At 43.2% G+C, this 17,734-nt stretch overlaps 1 protein-coding gene across 3 annotated transcripts in view; it reads left to right on the top strand.

Annotated features, from left to right (window-relative positions):
* Positions 1-15,170, top strand: part of IRAK3 (interleukin 1 receptor associated kinase 3) — a 59,421-nt gene extending 44,251 nt beyond the window's left edge. For all 3 annotated transcript variants that reach the window (XM_032420431.1, XM_032420432.1, XM_032420430.1), the window contains 4 exons: positions 11,053-11,251; positions 11,519-11,581; positions 11,670-11,834; positions 13,625-15,170. In XM_032420431.1, the coding sequence (XP_032276322.1) occupies positions 11,053-11,251; positions 11,519-11,581; positions 11,670-11,834; positions 13,625-14,140 (943 nt within the window). In that variant the 3' untranslated portion in view covers positions 14,141-15,170. The remainder of the gene's footprint in view (positions 1-11,052; positions 11,252-11,518; positions 11,582-11,669; positions 11,835-13,624) is intronic.
* Positions 15,171-17,734: the final 2,564 nt, after the last annotated feature.

Genomic DNA, 17,734 nt, shown 5'->3' with positions numbered 1-17,734 from the left:
CGTGGCCTTGACACCCGCTTTTTCATTATGGATAGGTGTCTTCAGGCAGGTTCCCAGGAAATAGGCTCAGAGGAGAGGCTTGCCCGCAGGAGGTTTTTTAGAGGGCTCTCAGGAACAACAGGAGTAAGGGAGGGAAGGAGGAAGGCGGAATTGGGCAATTGGAGAAGCTGAGCTGGGATATGGTAGTAGAGGCCTCAGTCACTGCCATGGGGAGCACTGGTGCTGGGATGGCCCTTCGAAGATATCCTGAAGTGCGGCAGGGTGCTCGGGTCTCTGCACCCCTGCGTCTGACCAGCCCTGCGTGGGGCTGTGACTTGCACTATGACTTGGACGAGGCAGCTCCCTTCGACCAAGGGCAGGTTCCAGGTACGGGTTTAGCTGTGTGCCATCAACAGCCCCCTCTCCCTGGCTGGGGAACTGTTGTCTCCCTGGGTCCTGGAGGAGGGATCTGGGCCACACTGCTGCAGCCACTGCCGTCACGGGGAGAGATATGACTGCCTGGTGCTCTGCAAAATGGGCCCAAGTGATTTTTCTTTTTCATCGACTTTCCTCCCCACCTTCTTCCCATCCTTTCCTCTTAGCTCACTATCCCCTAATGTTTCAGAGACATCTAATTTAAGAAACGGACTTTCCATTTAATGTGATTCTGAGCAAACTGCTTAATTTCTGTAAGCATCAGTGTTTCCCTCTGCAAGATGCTCATAAAAGAATAATAGCATCTATCTTTTAGAATTAAATTCCATAAAGTACATACGATGCTTGGCAAAGAGAATGCACTCATCAAATGGTAGCTTCTCTTATAATTAGTGAAGATGTGGTAGGAATCTGATGGCAAAGGCTAAGAGATATGATGGCCAATCTGTCTTTTTTACTTACCACTCTTAACCAAGTGGTAAGTATCCCAGGTGCTATAACCAAAATACTAGAAGGTGGGTGACTTATAAACAACACACTTTTATTTCTCACCGTTCTGAAGGCTGGAAGTCCAAGACCATGGCACCAGCTGATTCTGTGTCTAGTGAGGATCCACTTTCCGACTCATAGATGGCCATCTTTTCTCTGTGTCCTCGCAGGGTGGAAGGGGCAAGGGATCTCTCTGGGCCTTCTTTTATAGGGGTACTAATCCCAGTCATGAGGGCTCTGCCCTCTTGACCTAATCACCTCCCAAAGGTCTCACCTCCACCCACCATCCCATTGGGGGTTAGGATTTCAGTATATGAATTTGGGGGGGGGCCACAAACATTCTATACATGGCACTTACCTCCATCATCAACTTACTGTGTTTGAAAAGTAGGTCCCACAAACTAAGCTCTGTTTTAAGAAAAATCACTTCTGTGTCAACATATATTTATTGAACATTTTGAAAATCATGTTTATGTTAGTTTACAAATATATGTGGAACATCTGTTGTATGCAGAGCATTGTATTAGACCACGTGGGGTAGATGCTGGTGATCATCGTCTTATCCTTGAAGTTTCAACCTGGTGATCAGAGAGATAACACAAACACAGAAACTATATAGTGAAACACCTAAGATGCTCAATGCCTGCCTGGTCTAAGAAGGTTCATTCTAATTGCAGAGTTCCAAGCCCAGCCTTTGAGGAGATGGGTCATGACAGTGGATTGGTTAAAAGAACAGGAAAGAATATTCCTAGCAGAGGCAATCATTTGTTCAAGGGAAGGAGTCAACTAAAGAGTTGCCAAGTGTATAATGAAAGTGAGAAAAATGGCTTGACTGGAAAGGAAGGGACAAGACTGGAGAAGGAAAGGGCTCCTGGGAGGGATGAGGAATGTGGGGGGCAGGGGTGTAGTGGGTGTGCATGCTAACCAGGCTGAGGACCTGGGTAGGATAAGCTAAGCCCTTACGAGGGACTCTGAGGCGTTTCTGGGACTAGAGGTGGGAACAGAAAGGTCTGGAGTCTCTTACGATGTCTCACACTTAGAAGGAGGCTGTTTCTTCCAGGCCAGTATCTCAGGTACTTATCTGGATGTGGCCAACTATAAAATAATTTCAGTAACACTGCTAGACAGAGTGCCCAACAGTATTACAGATACAGAGCACCAAAAGATATCTGGTCAAATACAGAGAATTTCATGGAAGAGGCAGGGTTTAGTCTGGATATGTGCTACCAGCATATTCTATTTTGTTAGTTGGTGAAGGGGCTGCTGAGGAGTGTTGCCTTTCTGGGTTTCCCAAAGGAGTTGAGGACTCAAACGTAACTATCTATGGACTATGCCCGCCTGGGCACGTGTCAGGGTATGGAGTTCCAGGGCTGTGGGCATTTCTTTGAGATTGTGGTTTCACACAGCTCATCAGTGTGTCCCTGGAATCAGTGATTCCAGAGCGAATCAGCCCTTTCTACTGCCAACGAACTCTTGACCCTTCTGCTGAGCCTGCCAGCAAGGATGTTAATTAGTACCAACTATAACAGTACATCCCACCCCCCCTTTCTTTGTGTGCACCTGTTCTCTGGGAACTGGAATGGGACCAACCCATTTCATTCAGGGCACTGAACATCTGATGGTGATGACATTCAGCCTCCAGCAGTCTTGACCAAATGTGAATTGGCTGACCCAGATTACCCTCCCGATTCTTTTAAATGAACTCTTCACTTTGCTCTAAACTTGGGCCTCCCTGATTCTTGGTCCCTGTTTGTACAGCCTAGTGCTTTGAGGACAGTCTGAGATTCCTATTCTTTTGTTCGTGTCATATACATTTTCTCACTCTTTGGAAGGAGAGGCAGCTTCTAGGAGAGATGTCATTTTATTGCACGGCCCTGATAATTGGCTCGAAAAAGGACATCTCGAAATGTGTTCAGCAGTGACCTTTTCTGGGACTAAGTCAGGGCTCTGTTTTTGATGGAGTAAGAAATGGAAGATATTGTTACCTTTATTTTCTTTTCTGCATTTGGACCTCAGACTGATGAATCACAGGAGAGTTTGTCATACATCACTTGACATTACTAAATAATGTTTTTTTTGTTTGTTTTTAATAGTATGAAATAGCATGGAACAATGCACATAAAGTAAGACTAAGTGAAAAAAGCCAAATTGAACTAGTATACAGTATACAGTTATAACTTTGTAGAACTACAAATTTATGAATTTTTCAAAAAGATTAAGGGGCGCCTGGGTGGCTCAGCCGGTTAAGCCACTGGCTCTTGCTCTCAGTTCAGGTCTTGATCGCGGGGCCATGAGTTCAAGCCCTGTGTTGGGCTCTGCACTGGGCATGGCGCCTACTTTAAAAAAAAAAAAAAAAGATTAAAACATACCAAAATATGAACAAGGTTTTATGTAGATGGAGAGACTATGGCTTTTTGATTAATGGTTTATGTTTTACTTTTCTATCATGTTTTTAAAATTTTTATTTAAGGGTTATGTTCTACTGTTATAATAAAATAAAAGTCCTCGTCCGGAAGAGGGCAGGTGACGCCTGCACCCTCCTCCCAGCGCTGTGGGGGTGCAGTGAGGTAATGAGTGTAAAGCCCAGGGCCAGGCTTGGCAGTAAGCTGTCGTTCCTGCCGCGTCATGGAGACTGTCTCTAAGTGTCTCATCCAGCCTGTCCTTGGACCCTTGCACGGTGTGTTGTTAGTGCTCCATTTGGGTGCAGCTCTAACGATTGGAACTTCGTTTCTTTTGAGCTAAAATCTGTCTTCCTGTGACTCACCCATCAACCGTTGTTTTGCCTCGACGGTTATCTGTATATACCTGAAGGAAAGAAGAGAGAAATTTCATTTTACGTTTGCTCGGTAATCAACAGTTTCTTATCTTTTATGAGTAGCTGAACAAAAAGATGTTTCTTTCGGTTAACTGTAGTAAATTGAAAGAGTAGCAAACGGAAAAAGGAGGGTTAGGCTTTAGTCCCGGCTCTGCCATTAACAAGCTATTTTGCAAAAAACAAGTCATTTCGACCATGTGGGCTCATTTACCGCATCTGAAAAGGAAGTGATGATCCTAGAGCAGCGAAGACAAATCTGTTTCATCCCACATTCCGTCGTTGGTGGATTGGTAATGACTTCCCACCTGCAGTGTTGAAAGGGAACCTGGGGTGGGGGCATTCTGAACTCAATTAGTGATGTCTGCCAAGGAACCGGGAAGATGCTTTGGCAGCATTTGGGCCATCTATTTGCCATATGCGGAGTGGTCTAGGTCCACTTATGGTTTCAAATTCTCTTAAGTCACTAAGTGATTATATCAACGATTGCTTGCTTGGTATCTGCTATAGACTCAACATTATGCTTAGGTAAACAACATAAGCTGGCTTCTGAGTAAGTGCCAGATGGTATAGTGGAGGAGGCACAATGGGAACTTGGGGGGAAGGAGAACCACTGGAATTCAGAGTAGCGGAGTGAAAACTTCAGGGAGGAAGTGAATCTTGGGCTGCAAAGAGGATTTGAATGAAAATAAGGGAGGGAGGAGTACTTTGCAGGTGAGGGGAACAGTATAAAGAAAGTCCCCGAACAGTACTAAGCACTGTCTAGCCAGACCATTGGGAAGTGCTAATGCATTCAGGGGAGCTGATAGGCTGCAGACAGATTAGGGAACTCGGTGAAGGCCAGCCTGACTTTAGACCTGACATAAAAGCTGAATGAATAACTTACTCCTCCCAACAACCCTGAGTTTGGATATCATTGGTCTTATCTCAGTATGACAGAGGAGAAAGCTGATTTACAGAGGTTTGTAATCTACCTCTATCCCATGTCTGCAGATGGGGAAGGAGGTGGGGTTCTATGTTTGTGTGGGTCCGAATCATGGTCTTTTTAGGCAATTAAGTGTTCCTAGCCAGGATTCCTGGGAGCATGTTGGTTTCATGGGCAGAGACAGGGAAATCAGGCAGGAGATGAGACCATCACGAGTGCAAATTTGGAAATGTTGACATTGGACTCCTAGTGAAAATGGCAGTAGGCAGCAGACTTTGAGGGGAGATTAAGCCTGGAGGTCAGCATTGGGAATCTTTGTCTTGTTCAAGCAGTGAGAATACATAGTCTTCTAAGGCGACACCGTCAGGGACGCAGCTGCGGAACACCCAAGGAGGAAGCCAAGCCCACATTTCAAAGGTACTTTCAAGAAGTCTAGTGGTTTGGTTAGCCCAAAAACGTCTTAGTAATTTCAACTCTTCAAAGAGAATGTTATAAAAACAAAATTCACGTCCAGATGGTGGAATTTAAGGAGGAAAAGGATTTAAAGTAAAGAATCATAAAGAGTTGAAGTCTCTGTTCTTGGCAAAGGCTCTGTTATTTGGGAAACGAAGATGTTTTTGAATTACAGGATCACATAAAAGCATCTGAAAGCAGTAAACCTTGTTATTTCCATCCTATCCCTTAGCCAGCTTAATTGTTTTCACATTTATGAACGATTTTAAATTGAAATGCATTTTATCCTCGGCCTTTTTCATCCCAGGCATTCATTCCTGTTAATGTTTCCAAAGCCGAGATAATCTCGGTGAACATTTCTAATGTTTCCTATAAGATCATGTTCTCAGTCCGTATTGCCATGTGTCTCCTGCCAAGTGAAACAGCCTTTCATACGAGGGAGGTGGTCTAGGAAAGAAAGGAAGGGAAAAGCCATATGCTTAAAAATGGATGCTTAAAAAAGAGAGATTGATCAGAGATGTAGGGCCGTAGTGAATGTGTGGAGAATTTCCTTTGTGAGGGACTAGAAACACTGAGTGGCTGGGAGGGAGGCTAGGAAGTCACAGATTGGCCCCTTCCTACGATCGTGACACCCTTGCCTGAGGACCCAAGCTCCGCCTGCATTTACCCCCCAGACCTGATGTGTGTGTCGAGGACCCCACTCAGCTCAGTGTTTAGTAGGGATGCAAAACCTACAGGGAACGCAAAGTATGTTTGTTTGATGGGTTGATTGTTTAATTAATGAATCTCCTCCCTCTCCTCTCCCACCTCCCTCCTCCCCCACCAAAAATGTACTTTTGTTTTTCAGAAACATTTTAGATATAAACAATTCTTTTTCCTCCAATTTTTCTATTTTCCCCTAGTGTCTCCCTTCTTCGAAAATTTCCAGATAAGTTTATTTTTTCTAAGGGCTGCCAGCACAATTAAATAGTACATAAATTTAAATTGTCCTTGTTAGTTTTGTTTGCCGTCACTGTCTCTAAACCCCAACATCCATTTATTTATACACGTGTGTACATACATACATGCATGCACACATATATGCCAAACGATTCTTCTTTTCTCTCCATGATCTTAGAGTATCTGGAAATGTTACGTTAGTCAGGTTCTTCCAGAACTTCTCTGGAACTATTTTGAAACTCAGCAGACACCCTGAAACTAATTATTAACCCAAGGATCCCCAGATCTCCAGGGTCATCGTGCAACCCCTGTACCTTTGTTATTTCAGACTGGTGCCTTGAACTTCTAGAGATCCCCAACCAAGTTTCTTGGGATTTTAAGGTGAATGTAGGATGGACAAAGGCCAGCCTACATCCTTCAGAGTATATTTCAGGGCCCTCCCTGTGTAGCAGGCACTCTGAATACATTTTCTCATTTAATCCTTGTAACAACCCTGAGAGGTAAGCCTCCTCCGATCTTTTTACCCATGAGGAAACTCAGCCTTAGGGAAGTTGCGCTAGTTTGGTTAGAGACGAAATCTCACATTTAACACAGGAGTATGCCTAATTGGCTGGGCCTTTACACAGAGAGTCTAGGACTCATAAATCATCAATAAAGCAGTAACAACCTTTAATACTGTCTTTGAGTCCTGCCTGGGTTCAATGGAAAAGAAAGAGAAGGTCGTACAATCGAAGGGGGAAGAAAGGGCTTCAGCTGCATCAGATGCTGGGCATGCTGAAGTGTGGGGGAGGGGGTGTGTATGCCCTTTTCCAGTAACCTGTAGCTTCCCTGAGAAGTCAGATCTTGCCTCATCTGGTGAGAGGTGTCTCGGTGTTGTAACAGCAAGATGTCCTGTTGCCTCAGGCTGTCACCAAGAGGCCGGTGGATCCTCTTTATCTCTGGGACCAATTTGTTGGAGTCCAGACTTTTCCGGAGAATTGCCAGGCACTCAGGGACTGGGCTACTTTGTACCAATAACTTCCCCCTCAAATCCTTTACAAATATGTCTTTTTAAAAACCAGTCATGTGCTTACATGTCAAGTGTGTATTTGCACTTCCATTCAAATTCTGCATTATAATCTAGATGCATCATCATGCTTTGTATTTATATTTTAGGCCCAAAGGCTTCGACTAAATCAGGAGAAAAACTGACGTGCAAAGAAGGCAATTATTGTAGCCTTTGGGAGGTTCAAGTCCCTCAAAAAGAATTGTCGTGGAGACCCCTGGCAATAGAAACATGAAGTATGTTACTCCCCAGAGTCAGGACACAAACTGACCACCTTGTGTAGGATTTGCCCCTTCTCCTCAGTGTACCACCACTGATCCTGTACTAGAAGTATCATCTAGAGAGGCGATGGTCTGTGTTACAGTAAGGAGCATTGTGGGAAAGAATAGCAGAAATAGGTTGTGGAGACACTAAATTGAATTGAATGGGCCATTACATGTGTCTTGTCTATCTCTTTGGTAAGCATGATAGCTAGCAAGCCGCCCCTTTTGTTCAATTATACTGTTATGTGATTGCAGTTAGTTTATATTGTCTTTATTTCATTAATCTGTTCTTAGCCCCATAGGATAAACATATTCCATTGACCTGCATGATAGTGGAAGGCACGGCATGAATGTTCTATTTAAGGCTGCAGTAAGGGAAAGAATTAGGGTAGACCTCATTGTTGAAGGGGTTTTGCAGTTCCTACTTTCTTAAAACAGAACATTCTTCTTCCTCAGCTCCTGTTGACTTTTCTTTAGAACGGAGTAAATCACTGCACTCAAAATTCGTGTTAATGCACTAAAAAGTCTGCTGGTCTTTTCACCAAATATCACCATTAAAAGTGTAAATGCAGCTCCCTAGAGCGGTTTCACATTCTGACTGCCAGCCCCTCACTGGCCCGAAGCCCTCTGTGCGTGTTACTGTGTCACACATTGTGGTTACCTGTTCCCCCTAAGTCTGTCAAGAGCATGAGTCAACAGCTGCTGAAAGCTTCCCACTAGCTTTGCTGAGGGGCAAATAAAGGGATTAGATAATGATTTTGGTTTTGAGGCTTTTTTTTTTTTTCTTTTGTGCTTAGAAAAGACCTATTCTTCAGGAATTCTAAGTGTTTTACAAATTCGGCTTTTGCATCCTCATGGGTCTAGCATTTTACGTTATGATTTTATACCTTCTTTAGAGCCGGAGTTGAGGAAGAAGAGGGCAAGATGTTTGACACTGAGACTCTGGCATTCGAGTCTTTCTGTCCCTCTGTGCTGAAATCCAGTGTGTGCGTGAGGGGGAGGGGGTGTGTGCAGAAGAGAGCTAGGCTGTCAGTGCGGCAGAAGCCGGAGGGGCAGAAGGTGGGGTCCTGCTAATGGGAGTTAACGAAACTCTCTACCCATCTCACCTCCCCGCACACGTGGCAAACTCCTGCATTAAATACCCCGGCGCTCCGAAATGATCCTGGGATCTTCAGAAGGCTCCTCCTTGACCGGAGCCCTTGAGGTGTACACATACCTATGGAAGAAGTAATTTTGAACTAAAATGCCTGTTCTTATCTGGAGCTGGAGAGAAGGTAGGATCCGGCTCTAGTGGACTCCACATCTTCAGAGGTTTGTCAGGATAGTCAACGCTGTTTTCCAAATGAGATGGATGATGAGTGCCCTAGATGTGCGGGACCCAGGCTGGCCTTAGGAGCTGCCAGGTCTGAAATATACGGAGAAAAGACAAGGCCAGGAGAAAAATGAGGACTGTGATTATTGATGCAAGTCTGGAGGGCTGGGCCCTCTCTGAGGTTCTCATAAATGCAAGGACCACACAACAGGTAAGAGCCTTGGGACTGATACATGAGGTGGGCTCTTTGGATTTTGCAATTCTCCTGCCACCCTTAAAGACAGAGAGTGACATCAAGTTTAGAATGTGTTCTGGATCCTTAAAGGGTCCTGAGAAATGTCTTCATGCTGTCTGTTGTTAACTCGGTTCTAGACAAACTCCGGGCTAGAATTCTTTCTTCTTCTTCTTCTTCTTTTTTTCTTTTTTTAAAGATTTAAAGATTTCTCTCTGAGAGAGAGAGAGAGAACGAGCAGTGGGGAGGGGCAGAGGGAGAGAGAGAGAGAAGCAGACTCCCCACTGAGCAGAGAGCCCGACATGGGACTCAATCCCAGGACCTGGAAACCATGACCTGAGCAGAGGGCAGATGCCCAAGCGACTAAGCCACCTAGGCAACCCCGGGCTAGAATTCTTAAAGGTCTCAGCTTTGAATCCTCAAAACAGAACTAGGACTCTGAGTACTCTGGATTATTAGGACACCTGCAATTCAGACCTATGAAACTAGGTTCTGCCTGTCAGCCTACCTATACAGGGCGAGCAAGGGACTTCTGGAACTTTTGTAAGAACCAGTATTTGTTCAGGATTAAGAATTTCTTGTTCTTATCCCATAGCTATTACCACTTTTTTTTTTTTAAGATTTATTTATTTTAGAGAGACAGAGAGATGAGCGGGAGGGGCAGAGGGAGAGGGAGAGAGAATCTCAAGCAGACTCTGCACTGAGCATGGAGCCCATCGAGGGGCTCGATCCCATGACCTTGAGGCCACAACTTGAGCTGAAATCAAGAGTCAGACGCTTCACTGACTGTGCAACCCCGGCGCCCCGCTGTTACCACTTTTAATAACAACGTGTAGCACTACAAATATACCACTTGCGTTTTGGATGGGCAGGCCTAGTATTAGAAGCTTTGGTTTCAGGGAACAAAAAGTAAGCTCTGAAGAGCCCCCACGCAGAAGTGAGAAATAGATTACTTTCTCTTGGCCCACCCACCTGTTTTGTCAATATCCATCTGCTCCCTTATGATTCGTTACTGATTTTCATCTTCCCTACCATTTTATTGGGCATTATTGTATGCCGGGTAGTAGGCTGTTTGTGTTCAGTTCTGTGAGTTCTGTTGTTTGCCTCATTTCACTTGTGAGGAAAATGACACTGAGGCGTAGGGGGTGAAGTTAGCCACCTGCGGTCACGGAGCCAGGGTAAGACAGAGGCGGGACTCACGCCAGTGGGGGCCATGTGAAATGCGTGGGCTTAGCCTTTTGCATCCCTGCTGTGGCAGCCCTTTGAAGGTAAAAGTAAGCTGATGCTTACCTGTCAGCCAAGATGTTAAGTGATTATTAAGGCTTTTAATGTGACAGGTAGCTAAAACTGACTTTAGGCACTTAGCCTTTACCTCTGCAGATATTTATATTTTAAATAAGTCCCAAAGACATTTTTGCCTTTACTCCATAGAAAGTCCATAGAGATGGGACAGTGGACTAGGTTTATCCTTAAGGCAGAGCTACCAAAGATTCCTCACCTCATTGCAGGTTAGTGGCTCTCTGCTGATAGGCTGGACATTCCACAGCACAGCTCTGGGCACGTAACAGGTATTTGATTATTAGCTGATTAAAACCCACTTCATGTTCTCATTATGTATCAGAAGAGCACAAGGAAAGCTACTTTGCTTAACTTTAGTTTCTCCTATTGGCAAAGGATCAGCTTTATCCACCAACTCCCTACATGTATCTATAAATTTGAAAAGTCCACTGTTCTTAGGTCAGGTTTTCATTTTATTTTTTTAGAGAGTTATTTATTTGAAAGTGAGAGTGCGAGAGACAGCATGCGCATGAATGGGGGGAGGGGCGGAGGGAGAGAGAGAATCCCAAGCAGACTCCCTGCTGAGCACGGAGCCCGACAGCGCTTGATCCCAGGACCCTGAGATCACCATCTGAGCTGAACTCAAGAGTCAGTCACTCAACTGATTGAGCCACTCAGGCGCCCCAGGTTTTCATTTTAGAGTTTTATATAATACTTGTATTTATACTTTAAGAAAAATGAGAAGATGCCCTCTAATTCATAGAAAATTATGTATGGCTTTGTGTTGTCAGCGTTTGGAATTAACCAGATATGAAGGTGAGTTTGTCATTTTGTTTTTCACCGGAATGCCTTTGTGTTTTTGTCTTGTTTGTCCTTGATTACAATTTTAGTGCAAACATACTCTTGGATGATCAGTTCCACCCCAAACTAACTGATTTTGGCATGGCACACTTCCGACCCCACCTGGACCATCAGAGCTCTACCATAAGCATGACCAGCGGCAGCAGTAAACATCTGTGGTATATGCCCGAAGAGTACATCCGACAGGGCAAACTTTCCATTAAAACGGACGTCTATAGCTTTGGGATTGTGAGTACCAAGTACCAGTCAACAAAGGAGGAAAGCTTACCGCCAGGAATGCTCTAAATTCTAAGAATTTTTTTAAGGGCTTTCACTTTTAGACCTATTGATTTCCTGTTACTCATTGTCTTATACATTAATTTTATGTAATCAGTCAAATAGTAAAATATAGTCATTAATTAGAACGAACGTTACCTATTGTCAAGGTTAATCGCTGCAACTAATTCTATGTATATATTTAACATATGTAGCTGACTTTCTCTATATTCCCTATAGGTAATAATGGAAGTTCTGACAGGTTGTAAAGTGGTGTTAGATGATCCAAAGCATATCCAGCTGGTGAGAATTGTCTTCATCTCTGTTCCTATCTCTCGGTCATTTTTGGGGTAGAGTTCTGAAAGATAAAGTTGTCTTCTTCTCTTCCTAGAGGGATCTCCTTATGGAGTTGATGGAGAAGAGAGGCCTCGATTCATGTCTTTCATTTCTAGATAAGAAAGTGCATCCCTGTCCTCGGAATTTCTCTGCTAAGCTCTTCTCATTGGCAGGCCAGTGTGCTACCACGCGGGCAAAGTTAAGACCATCAATGGATGAAGTGCGTACACATGATTTTATTCAAAACCAAGCCCACAAAACCATGGAAAATCTAAATTGGATAAATTGTGTCTGAGTGAATTCTTTATCAATGAGGCAAATCCAGCCCCTAACACAGAATTCTAACCTCATAGTTTTTCCAAGTCACAAGTCACATTATTTGGTACTCTGGTAGAGAGGTCATTGTTGGGTGGGACTTAAATGAGTAATTTTAATGAAAAGACTTAAGTGAGTAGTTTGGAGAGAATTTATTCAACGCTCATTTAGAGATCTGGTCTATTAAAAATGCATTACATATTTCTTCTATTGATTTTTTAAATTTACTCATCAATTTAATCATCCATGCATTGATTTGCTTATTTGTTCAACAGATACTTAGCTAGTGCTTACTTTGCATGTGCCAGACTTGGTCCTGGGTGCTGAGGGTACACCAGTAATCAAGATATAGTTGCTGCCCTCAAACTCACAGTCCAAAGTGAGAGTCAGATTAGGTAACGTGGCATTTCAGTACGGAGAGATAAGCGTAATGATAGGTGGAAGCCCAGGTCAAATGGGAACGTAGAGTCAGAACACATACCAGCCAAGTGAAGGAAGCTTGTCGATGGAGGTGATGGCTGAGCTATAGTCTAAAGAACAGGGTGAATTTAGGCAGCAGTAAGAGGACATTTTAGTCGAGAGAATCTATACCTGCAAACCTCAGAGGTGATGGATTTTATGACACTAATACAGCAGGCAGTTCATGGAAGTGGAATATGGTGAGGGAAAAGCTGGAGTGCTTAAAATAATAGAAGGTTCCAGGTGATAGAGGGACATGAATTCCATTCTGGGATTTGGGGTTTTATCCTGAGTCTATTGTAGAGCCATGAAAGGGTTTTAAACAAGAGGTCAGCATAATCAGAATGTAAGGAGCACTGGCCTGGGAGTCAGGAGAGCTATATTTTAGGCGTGGCACCACCAGTAAGAGCTATGTGACCTGGAATCTTGGGGCCAAAAAGAGCTTTGAGATACATAGTGGAAGAAACATGGAACTGGGAGCCAGATCTGAGGTCAAGCAACACATCTGCTCCTTACTGGCTCTTGATATTTATTCCCTTTATCTGAGCCTCAGCTTTATTATCTGTAACATGGGAATAATAGTGTTTGTGCAGATTAAATGAGATAATGTGTGTGAAAGCACTTTGTAAATAGTAAAGCTCTCTAAATGTATTTTTAAAAATTGCATGTGTGCGTGAAGGGATGTTACATGTTCTTTTAAATCTGGTCAAAAGTTCTCACTTTGGGCTGCACATCCAAATCAAGTGAGAAGCTTTTTAAATATAGATTCCTGGGCCCCTATCTTCATATTTTGTCGGTGATGATCTATAGGTTGGGGCCAAGGGAATCTGTATTTTAAGAAGGCTCCTGTAGGTAATTCTGACATTTGAGAACTACAGATTGGATCCCCTGTACCCTGACCCTTTCTAGTACTCCGCATATTAAGGTTGAAGTAAAAAATGTACAGAGACTCACCCGAGGTCACACAGAGTTGGTGGCGAATCTAAGCCTCAACTCAGGTCTCTTGATATTTACTTTAGTGCGGTTTCTTTTATACTTAGCTTCAAGTCTTTTAATTTACTCATGAAACTGAAAGGGTTTAGCTAATCTTTAATAATACCTTCCCATTCAGAACTCTATAGTTGAACTTATTTCATGAAAATAAGAGAATATTCCTTAATAGGTAGATAGAAAAAAGGTGAAAGGAGAGGTTATGGAAGCTTAATGCAAATGTTTCTTTGCTTCTTGGTTAACTAGGTCCTAACCACTCTTGAAAGTACTCAAGCCAGGTTATATTTTGCTGAGGATCCTCCCACCTCTCTAAAGTCCTTCAGGTGTCCTTCTCCTCTGTTCTTGGAGAACGTACCAAGTATTCCAGTGGAAGATGATGAAAACCAGAATAATCGTTCACCACCTCATGATAAAGGTTCGAGAAAAGATGGAGTGACTCAGAAAGTTCCATTTGAATGTAGCCAGTCTGAGGTTACGTTTCTGGGCTTTGACAGAAAGACAGGCAGTGAGAGAAATGAGGATGCCTGCAACAGGCCCAGTTCTTCTTGTCAAGAAAATTGGCCTCCAAAGCATTCAGCTCTATCCCAGGACCCAAGGGCCTATGGTACATTTATGGACCCTTCTGCAGAAGCTCCAGGCCATTCTTACAGGAGCAGCCCAGTGGAGACCAGCTGTTCCTGCGAATTCTCCTGGAACGAATGTGAACCGCACAAAAGGGAATCGATTTCACCAGAAGATAAAGAAGAAAGCAAGTATTGCTAAGGCGCCTGAGTACAGGTACCATCTTGGGAAAACATTGTCACCGTAAGTCATGCTATGAGGACTATCAATGGTGAGTTTGGGGCATGCAGATCAATAATCTGGACAATGCTATTCCTTCCTTCCCAATTCCTAGGCTTACACTTTGGCTAAATTAGAGCCGGTCAAAATTACTTAAGATCATGAGCTCTGACCTCAGACAAACAAAACCTACCAAAAAAGGGACTGGATTCTCCTGTCTTCTTCATCAGCAGCAGCATGAGCCCTCAGAGCCTCCAGTCTGCTAAGTAGGTTCAATTCAGTTAAATCCCATTGTTGTGTTTAGCTTGCTCACGAAGGTCGTAGGAACTGTCTAATTTGTAAATGTTAACAGATGCCTTTTTAAAGAATTACCTTTTTGTTTAATTAACACTTAGTATTTTTTCTGCTCATCCCTGTCAAGCCTGCCTGCCTGAAAATGAGCCAGATTCACTCTTGACTATGACATGTTCTCTGTAGAGAGGGGATTCTTGCCCAAGATCTGGATTTCTGTATTTAAGCTGTTAGGATAGTTTATCACATATCATATAGTTGTTAGCTATTATTACAATTTTTTTTTACAAACTTAGGAATGAATTTGACATTCATAATCCTGAGTAGAATTTATGAAATTTTAATCAAGTAAATTTTGTTTCTGAGAAAATGGCTGGTCACAAGGGCCTAGGTCAGCTTTTTGTTTGATCCTATACCTGCCAACTCTGTGCCTTTACTCCTCCTGTTTACTGGGTCTCCCCCTGTTGAAATCCTACCCAGTCCATCAAGGCCCAGCAGAACTGCGTCTTCTGGGAAGCTTCCCCCAGCCAGAAGTACTCGCTTCATCAGCATTTCCATAGCATTGTTTTTGTGTTTCTATTATATACTTGTCACTTTCTGAATTGTACCAAAGTTACCTATGCCATCTTCTCTCTCTTACTAGGTTGTAAACTACCTGTATTAATGTCCTATTGTTGCTATAATAAATTATGACAAACTTAGTGGGTTAAAACAATATAAGTTGGGGTGCCTGACTGGCTCATTCGGTAGAGCATCCGCTCCTGATCTCAGGGTCGTGAGTTCGAGCCCCATGTTGGGTATATATATATATATATGTTAATTATTTTACAATTCTGGAGGTCAGAAGTCCTCGGCATTCTTTCTGGAGGCTCTAGGGGAGAATTCATTCCCTTGCCTTTTCTAGCTTCTAGAGACTGCCTGCATTCTTTGCCTTGTGGCCTCTTCCTCCATCCTCAAATCCAGCGATGTAGCATCTTTGAATCTAGATTTCTCTTTCTTTTTCTCTTTGACCTTTTCTTCATCACCTCTTTCTCTTACTTTGGCCCTCCTGCCTCTAGTCAGGATCCTTGTGATTGCATTGGGACAACTCAGATAATCCATGGAAATCTCTGCATCTCAAGACCCTTAACTTAATCACATCTGCAATGTCTCTTTTCTCCTGTAAAGTAATTCACAAGTTTCTGTGATTAGGACATGAATATCTTGCAAGGAGGTGGGGGAGTAGGGGGGAGGGGGGGTGCGGGGGGGGGGGCGGGGGGAGGAGACATTACTCTCTCAGACTCTGAGTATGTCGGGGCCATCTCTTCAAGGCCTAGCATGGTAGCCTGTACACAGCTGTTGTTTGCTTACAAGTGAAGTTGAATTAAATTATCTCTAAGAACCCACATAATAAAAAATTCAGCTAGTAAACATTGCTGAATAAAGTGGGGATAAGGACTGTCTTTATGATGATGGATGGAAACATTCCAAGAAAACCATTTCCATGGGGTTAATGGAATTTCCCTCTCTAGAACATTTATAATAAAAGGGTAGATCTCTAGTCTTCTGCGCATCAAAGGAATAGGCTCACGCACTTTTCTTCCTTTTCTTTCCTTCTTTGTGAATTAGTAGGGTTGGGTTAATCATAGTCAGATTGGAGTCCAGATTTAAGAACACATGATTAAAGAAGGAAGTCATCAGGAATCAGGGTCAGGTTAACAGACCAAGGTCAGAAACATGAAGCTATAATTCTGGGAAAAAGGGCCTCATGGTGAGGTTGAAAGCCTTAGTTTGATTGGCAGGCCACATAAAGGCTCAGGGAAGCAGTTGGGAGAGGTCATGCTCAGGCTGGTCCTCAGGGGCCCTGACTGCCCCTTGCGGTCTTCCCCATAGGTTCATGGCATGTGTTGACAATGCTCCCAAATTGCCCATGTGCCAAAACTAGTAGAGGCAAAGGGTTGCACTAGACTTTGTATGATTTCAATTCTTGTGACCTGTCCTAGTTTGGAAACTCTTGATTATACATGTTAATGAAAGGAAGCATAAAAGTCTTTGATGTGTGGCTTTATATACTGTAAGCCATTATGAAGCTGATTTAGCTTATCTTAGAAATATAGTCTGAAAGTCTGAAAGTATTTTGGCTGAATTGGGGAAATTGGCCTGGGATTGTGTGAAGTTGCCACTAATAACTCAAAAGAGGTAATCAAGACAATCAAGAATTGACTTTATGTTAAACTGTTTTTCACTTTGAATCTGGACCTCCCAGTACCTTCAATGAGAGGTCATAAAGGAAGCTGTGATTAACACAAGCCCCCAACCATGGCTCAGCACATTTGTAGTCTGTTGGAATTATGTTGATTTGAATGTGCTTATTTGACTTAAAGCAGTGTTTCTCAAATTTTAATGTGCATCCAAATGATGTGGAAGTCTTGTTAAAAACACAAATTGCTGGACCCCACCCAGTTTCTGATGCAGTGGTTCTGGGGTTAGGAATTTGGCTTTCTGACAAGTTCCCACTGCTGCTCATGCTGTTGCTTGTGTAGACCTCTCTTCGAGAACCATTGCTTTAAAGTGTTCTCCAATGGTTATCGATCAGTAGATTCTACCTTGCCATCTAGGTGTATGTTTTTTGAGAGAGTAATCATTTTTAAAAATTCTTTTATATTTACCCTATTACTTAGGATTCTGCTTAATTGGAGTAGGAGCTCTAGAAATATTGTTTTTATTTATTTATTTATTTATTTATTTGACAGACACAGCGAGAGAGGGAACACAAGCAGGGGGAGTGGGAGAGGGAGAAGCAGGCTTCCCGCTGAGCAGGAAGCCCGATGTGGGGCTCGATCTCAGGACCCTGGGATCATGACCTGAGCCGAAGGCAGACGCTTAACGACTGAGCCACCCAGGTGCCCCTAGAAATATTGTTAATCAATAATCTTTTTTGATGAGGTCACCTTTCTAGGGTATGACTACTTTGGACATCTTATAGAGCAAGTCAGATTAGCTGGCAATAACCTGATCAATGATATGGCAAGCAGATGTCAGTGTGGCTGGAAATGAGAAGAATTTGTGTGATCCAGTCCTCCCTGATTTGCCTTCTGGTGGGTGTGTTAAAAAGTGTTAATTGATAGGAATTTAATCTTGCATCCCGCTATGGGCAATGGGAGGACACCTCCATGGCTTCATGAGGTGGAGACTCAGGTACACAAAGAAACCAAGAATGAGCCTCCAAGTGTTCCCTTTGATCAGCAAACATGAATTAGTAAAGAATTCTGCTCATTTTCATCCTCATAATGCACCATGGGCAAT

The sequence above is a fragment of the Phoca vitulina genome, unplaced genomic scaffold (genome assembly GCF_004348235.1).
Source record: "Phoca vitulina isolate PV1807 unplaced genomic scaffold, GSC_HSeal_1.0 scaffold23, whole genome shotgun sequence".
NCBI lineage: Eukaryota > Metazoa > Chordata > Mammalia > Carnivora > Phocidae > Phoca > Phoca vitulina.
This window is presented reverse-complemented; position numbering and strand designations above follow the sequence as displayed.